The sequence below is a fragment of the Salvia splendens genome, chromosome 2 (assembly GCF_004379255.2).
Source record: "Salvia splendens isolate huo1 chromosome 2, SspV2, whole genome shotgun sequence".
Classification (NCBI taxonomy): Eukaryota; Viridiplantae; Streptophyta; class Magnoliopsida; order Lamiales; family Lamiaceae; genus Salvia; species Salvia splendens.
Window position 1 is genome coordinate 28,941,374 of NC_056033.1, and position 7,946 is coordinate 28,949,319.

General features: G+C 44.6%; 1 protein-coding gene across 1 annotated transcript; it reads right to left on the reverse strand.

Moving 5' to 3' along the window:
* Positions 1 to 3,672: 3,672 nt before the first annotated feature.
* LOC121763924 (protein OCTOPUS-like) lies at positions 3,673 to 6,005 on the reverse strand. The gene has a single exon (XM_042160017.1). It carries the CDS (start codon positions 5,729 to 5,731, stop codon positions 3,851 to 3,853), a length of 1,881 nt encoding a protein of 626 aa, XP_042015951.1. The 5' UTR covers positions 5,732 to 6,005; the 3' UTR covers positions 3,673 to 3,850.
* Positions 6,006 to 7,946: the final 1,941 nt, after the last annotated feature.

Genomic DNA, 7,946 nt, shown 5'->3' on the forward strand with positions numbered 1-7,946 from the left:
GAACTGTAAAAATTCAAAAATTGGTGAACAGTAGCGGCCCGAACCCCCTCCAACCGGAAGCTCCATCGCCCGCCAGGCCGGACCCTGGGACCGTCCCCAGGCCGCAACTGCGGCCCCGAGACCGGCCTGGGCCGGAACTCCGTCGCCTCCAACGCGTGTCTCAGGCCGGGACTCGCGATTTGCGGCCCGGCCCCTTGCGTTAACGATGCCCTAAATACCTTACAAACTCCAAACTATGATCTGCACCGTTGAAAAATATCAACGGTTGACATTGTGTTAACATCATGTTGACATTTTGTGTTGATATAATTTTATCATCTTTTGACATTTTTCAATGGTTCAAATCATAGTTTAAAGTTTGTACAATATTTAAAGTTTGCATTTTATTAGTATCCATCTATCACTATTATAATTATGATTATTCCCTTATTACTATATTATAAATTAATACTACTCCCTCCGTCCCAGTTTAGGAGTGCAATTTAGTTATGCAACAGGTTTTAAGAAATTACTGGAGTGTGTAATAATTGAAGTGGGGTAATAGAAAGTGATACCATTTTGACTTTTTGTATGTATAAGGTGTTTCTTTTGTTTTATTTTTATGAAAATAATGGCATTTGAGTGTAAATTTCATCAACAACGAGGTTAAATTTTAAGTCCAAATATGGTAAATTCTAAATGAGACTCTTAAACTGGGACGGACGGAAATGACAAAACAGGACTCTTAAACTGCATAAGATTTAGTAATTTTAAAATGATACTCTAATATTCAAAAAAATAATAATATATTAATCATTATTTTTAATATTATTGTATAAAATAATAAAATAAATATTTAAATATAGTATGTAATAATCATAAATTTAAAAATTGCATAAGAAAAGCTAGAGAGTAAGAATCATAGAAAGTTGAATCATAAAACAATTTAACCAATAATAAATATTTAAATATATGTATTAATGATATGTTTTGAATATTCTGAATATTTTTATTTTTGGATTTTAATTAAAAAATATCGAAATTAAAAATTACAACAGTCCAATTATTTTCTCAGATGAAATTCTAGCAGACAAACAGGCCCTATATGATCTATGATTTGAATGGAATGTTAATTGGAATTTTATTGAATTGAATTTGAAAAACAAATATGAAATTATTATTTATTTCCAAATCCTTAATAATAATATGAAATTATATTACATTTGTCGGCCATTAAATATTTGTTTTGTCTTTTTCATCTGTATGTCAAAAAAATTTCATGTCATTTTTATCATTTTTGGTAAGTTGACTCCACATTCCGCTAAATTAGTTCACTTATATTTTATTTTAGTATTAGTCAATATCATAAATTGAACCATATTCCATTAACTTTTTCTACCATTTTTGTTTACAAAGTCAAATAATTTCTTAAAACATAGTCAGTCAAAATGAGATATCTATTGACGGACGGACAGAGAGAATAATTCCAAATTATTTATTTGGCATATAAAAAAATCAAGCAAAAATTGACATTCAACAATTGTAATAATGTACGGACCATTAGGTCATCTGCAACGCTGTCTCTTATTCGTCCCTTAAATTACTATTCATGGGCCCCACTGTACTTTTTTACTCCATCTCTTAACTAAGAGACGGAACCTGCAACCCTCTATCTCTTATTCTTCCCTTAACCGTCTCTTAAATTACTATGCATTCAATTTTATTTTTTATTTTTATTTCCAACCAAATTCAATTAATAAAAACACACTTCATTAAATAAAATAAAATTACAACATAAAATAAAAATACAACTTAAAATTCAAAAAAATAAAAAAAACACATAATTAAAATCCTAAAAAAATAAAAATTACATAATTTAATATAGAAAATAAAAAAAACTACTCCGCCGGTGAATCATCCCCCGAAGGCGATGGAGGTGCACTGAAGCCACCTAGAGGCGGAATACCAAGTTGTCTTGCCATAAACTCAATTCCGGCAAGATAGGCTTGGTATTGGGGAGACGTCATGCGGGAAGTGTCCGTCATTGTGGCGGTTATGTACATGGACATTAGGGAGTTCGAGGGTGCCCCCGAGCCCGAGCCCGCCTGGCTTGATTCGGCTCGGCCCCTCCTCCCTCTAGCCGCCTTCGCCGCATTTCTCCCTTGCAGCCGACGACGCCCACGGGAGGACCCACCGGCTTCGTCTGCCATGCCCTCAACCTCATGTGAAGCAAACTCTTGTGCGGCGCTGCCCGAACCGCCCTCACTAGACGAGTACTGGCCACCCGCCGTGTGCTTCATGCGCTTCGAGGTCGAGCCCGAGCTGAAACGGACACCGTCGGCCCACCTTTCCTCGTCTTTGACGACCTCCCAAACATCGACATGTTTGAATTGTTTGGCGGTGTCGTCGAAGTAGACTCGCAAAGCCGACCTCAGAATGTCGGCTCCCGTGGCTCCGCTTTGGTAATGAGCCGCTTCACTCTTGTAGATGGTGCAGAATTTTTTGACCTCTCTGTTGACTCGGTCCAAGTGAGCGCGGAGCATCTTATATGTGCGGCGGCGGGACCCCTTCGGCTTAATCTCGTGGTAGGCCTCGGTGACCTTTTCCCAAAAGCACTTCCGGGATTATTGATTCCCGACGATGGGATCGTACGAGACGCTGATCCTGATGTTGTACACCGCCAGCGTTTCTTTGGGGCTGTACGGATGTCGGCCTAGATCATCCTCCTCCTCCTCCTCCTCATCCGCCTTCGCCCTAGAGCTTCCACCGCCTCGGCCTTCTTCCGGAGTGGGTTCAACGGAATAATCCTCCCGAATCTGGGATAATCCATGCGAATACCTCGGGGCGGAGGGACGGGCGTATGCATCCACATCAAAATGGGGTGGTTGGTACCCCCCGCATCGACGACCCTTGGGTGCCCAGCGTCGACGAAGCGGAACCACCACCCAAGACATTGTACATGCCCCCCCAGTCGCCGAACACGTTGATGTCGAACCCGCCGGAGCAGCCATCGCCAGAGTTTCCGTCGCCGGCATTTTGTGATGAGAGGTTAGATGAAAATTGGAGAGGAAATGGAGATGATTTGGGAAGAATAGATGTGTATTTGTGTGTGAAGTGAGGATGAATTAGGAGTATTTAAAGAGTAAAAAATAAAAAATAAATAAAAAAATGATTTATTGCGCCAGCGTAACGATGCCCACTCGCGGGCTGGCGAGTGAGTGTCACGCATGGCGCCAGAGCGCGCCACGTCGCGCTGGCGCGTGGCGAGACGTCTCGCCGGGACGGAACGCTTAGCGGGCTGGGGATGAGACGGGGCGCTTTAACGCGTCACGATGTCGTCTCGTCCCGGCGTGACCGTTGTCACGCGGGTGGCCTTACATTTTTACTCATCTATTATTCAACCAGCGGGTGGCCTTACATTTTTACTCATCTATTATTCAACCATCAAGTTATCACATCTCTATTTTACCATGCAATGCAATGCAACATTCCAAATCATCAAGCTCGCTATACTTGGCCCAAATGGCTACGGCTACTTTCATTGGTGCAACAAGATTCGAATTTTCGCCTATAAACACAATTTTGATAGAGTGAACTTAGGCTTTGTACTAACAAAATCAGGCAGCTCCAGAAGAAAGACAAGAGATTGTGATGTTTACTTTACAGGCCCTGATTAAATATCAAAGACAAGAATTAGGAACTAAATTAGTATCCATATATATGATCTCAAATGACAATTATATGTAGGCAAGATCTGTTTCCACAATGGCAAACAAGAGTAGTCATTATTGAAACAACTCATGTAGGGTTGGCTTATGTGATCATCACACAACAAATTGCAAATTGCCTTGAAGAATGAAAGAAAAGCATCTCAGTAGAGGCGCAGCACACTTCTTGCAATCGGCTGTGAGTTTGCCGGCTTGATCTTTCCCGTCCCCCCTCTCCGGCTGCCCCTCATAGGCGTCAAGTAAAACCGGAGGAGCCCGTTGTCAGCGTTTTGGGGCGAATATCTCCCACTCCGATTCTTCTCCAACACCAACTCCTTCCTCTTCTTCCCGTTCCCATACATCTCCACGCTCGATTTCCTCCCACTAGCAAATGGAGGAGCTCCACCGTTTCTCCAGCTCACACTACTATTGCTTCTATACATATTCCCGTTGAATCCGCCTCCCCTCGTCTCCTGCCAAGACTCAGAGAGCGACCTCTCCACCCCGTTAACCCTAGTGTACTTGGCATCCTCCTCCTCATCCCCGTCCTTGTTCCCACCGCTCCGTCCCTGCATAAACCTCCATATCCTCCAACTCCACCTCCTAGACTTGTTCGTCGTCTCCTTCGCCCCAACCACAGAGTTGATATCCCTCAATCCACTGCTCAGCTCAAACGTCTCCGACAGATCATCTCTCATCAAGTTTGAGTTTGAGTTCGAATCCACCAACACCTTCGCCACATGGAAGGAATCAGCAGTGGCAGGTGAAACCTTGGCATTATAAGCCATTTTATGCTCATCAATCTCAGCAACAACACCCTTCCTAATCGAACTAGACCGATCAATACTCTTCCTCCCCCTCGAGGAGGAAGAATCTAGATAGTACTCCCTCGTCTGCGATGACCCCCCGGGCACACCTTCATCATCACCACCACCACACTTCTTAGTCAGCTCCTCCACCGGAATCTGCATATCAGGGCGTGCATCCTCCATCACAGAGACCATAGGCGCCATTCTCGGGAAACTCCTCCCGATGAGATGGCCATCCCAAGATGCACGAGGCTCCTCAAACGAGTATCGTGCATCGTCAAAGCTCATCCTCCCGGCATCAAGAGAGAATCTAGGATCGGTGTCGCAAGATCTCCTCCCGAATCCATAATCAGCAACCTCAGACTGAGTCTCCCTAAACTGCCTCGAAATCGGCTTTTCGACAGGCAATGTAGCAAAGTTTTCGCCATTGCTCTGTTTCTTGACCTTGTGTTTCCTTCTCCAGTTATTCCATTTCTTGCTGAAAACAGAAGCAGCGGCCCAGATTTTCCCTCCTGAGCTCTTCTTTTCCTGAGAATTGAGATTTATGTGATCCTTCATCGTACTCAAACTAAACACTTCCTCCACGATTTCGCCGCTGGTTAAGCTTAACTCCACCGATTTTCTCAAACCCTCCAAATGGGAATCTTGAACAGGCCTAATTTCATCTCCTTCGTCGTCCACGAATGCGATACTTCTTCCCTCCTCTACATTTCGAGGATCTCTGAAACTTTCCCCATTTTCGACCTCTCCGACTACGCAAGATTCGATTTTTTTGGTAAATTGATGGCTTTGATTGGATGAAAAAGAAGGAATTGGGTTGTTGGTGGGTTCGTGGAGCGAGAAGAGCGTGGAAAGAGAGCTTCTGGCTCTAACGTCGCAGGATTTTCTCTGGGGCTCGATTGATAGCCCTAAAGCTTCATTCTTGGATGAGGAGAATGATTTGGAGCGGCGGAGTTCGGGGAGGAAGGTGGCGGGTTTTAAGGGCTTGGGCTTGGAAGTGGATGAGAAGAGGGATTTGATTGCGGCGGCGGCGGCGGAAGAGGGGCGGCGAGAGGAGGAAGGGGTGTTGGAGGAGGAGCTGTCGAGGGTGGTGAGGCGCTCGCAGAGGCAGGATGGGCAGAATCCAGTGAATTGCTCGACGGGGTGGCGATCGCAGCTGAAGGATGACCGTGGCGGTTGCTGCTGCGGCGGCGGCGGAGGTGGAGGCGCAGTTGGGTCTGCAGAAGTGGTATTCATATGGAGGAAGTGGTTAATGCTGTGCACCCTCCGCTCATGTTAGTAACCTACGCCGCCAACATTGCATTTGCACAATGTGTGTGATAATTCACTGTGTGTTTGGGAGTGGGAAGTGTTATACTCAACGGAGAGAACTAGAATGTGAGTGTGATTGTGTGAGCTGTGAAGAGGGAGATTGGAATTAAAAGAAAGAGGAGAGAGAAACCTAGATGGAGTAGTAGTCAATTCTCTGCATTACTTTTTCTTTTGCTTTTTTTCTTTGTTACACAATACACAAATTGATATGTGATTTCGGTATTAAAAATTCGAGTGAACATAAAAAAAACGGTTCTCGGCCTTCGTGCCTGGACTTTCAAAAATATATCCAGAAAACTCTGGACTCGAAAATTATCCTTCACCTTTTTTCAGATGAAAATACCCATATGGGGTTTGGATAATTCGGTCATTTTAAAAAATTTACTTTTTTGAGTGGGTCAGCTCATTGATGATTTTGTACATTGTTTTTTCTCTTTCTTGCCTCTCACCTTCTCTTTCTCTCGTCTATCTATCCCTCTTCTCTTCTTCTTCCTCCTAGTTTCTCAGCTTAAAGAGATAAATCTAAAGGAATATACTTATACAGAATTAGAGCACTCAGTTACATAGTTTTCGACATACTACATATATATAGAGAAGGGAGGGAGACCTGCGTGCCAGTATATCTGAAGGCCTGAAGAAGCTGATACAATCACGAGAATATTGATGGGGTGCGTACTAAACAAGCCCAACAGCAATGACGGCCCATCAGCCCAAAGCCCAAGGAAGAGTATGAGTTCGGCATTACCCAAGAGTTCGGCCTCAGCCTACAGCTCGGTAAAAGCCAACTAATCAAGCTCTGCTCTCAGGTCGGCATCAAGCTCTACTCTCAGATCGGCAACCAAAGCAGTTCGGTCTCAGTATTCGACCGAACAAGGAGTTAGTGGACCCATACAGGATTTCCACAACTTCCAACACACCCACTACCACGTGGTGTCAGCTCAGGCCACGATCGTAGGCCATGACCTACGCTACATGCAGGACCTCCATGACCTCCACGACATCCACAACCATCATTAGTGGTGATGCAAGCCACGATCTTAGTTCAATGTATAAATAGAACTTAGATCAGATAGAAAAGGGTTAAGCTCTCTAGAGATAAAACATCATATAGCAAGTCTGTGTTGTAAGCTGTAATCCCAGATCAAGCAATACAATCTTGCCCTCCCTTCTTCCCGTGGACGTAGATTTACTTCAGTAAATCGAACCACGTAAATTCTTTGTGTCGTAGTCTTTATCTTCTACCAGCATTTACAAACATCAGAAATTCGCGGATTCATCACTGGCGCCGTCTGTGGGAAACCAGAGAACCAAATCTGTGATAAAGCGAATTTCTGATCCTTTTTCCACCACTAAAAAAAAAAAATAAAATGCATACCAGATCACATAACACCCGTGCCTCCGTCCGTGATAACCATGAGGAAGCTAATCCAGCAGCCCATAGGCCTGGAAAGCAGCCTCGTGAGAAATCTGTCTCCAGTTCTCACGACGAAGGAACAAGCCACTCCAGGAGAGATCGCACCGAGTCTTCCCAGCAGCCCGATTTAAATGAAGCTGTCAAGCTGTTCTTGGCCGAGAAGCAGGAGGAGTTCTTAACCTTCCTGCAGAAGAGCCAACAGCCGGAGAAGACAACGGCGGATTCTCCCTCCTCATCCAGACATGAAAGTCACTACCGCAGTAGTGACGTGTCTTCCAGGAGAAAGAATCCTCAACCCCGACATGTTCCTGTTCCTCCTCGGCACCGGAACCACAGGAGAACTCCATCTCCTCCGTACCGAAGAGATGTCGGGTTCGCCATGTACGGAGCATTGAAGACTCCGTTCTCGGACGATATCACCCGAACTCCTTTGCCGCGGAACTACCGGACACCGTCAATGACTTATGACGGGCTAGTGGATCCTCATGACTTCTTGGGATGCTATTAATATAATATGGCGAACCAGGGTCTCAATGAGGTCCATATGTGCAAGCTGTTCCCCGAGCTGCTCATCGGGAACGCCAGAAGGAGGTTCTTTCAGAAAGCAGAAGCCCGGATTACTTCGGCTCAGCTGCTTTCTATACGTCAAGGTCGCGACGAAAAGATCAGCGACTTCCTGACGAGATTCCATAAGGAATGCCTACAAGTAGATAATCTCAATGATCT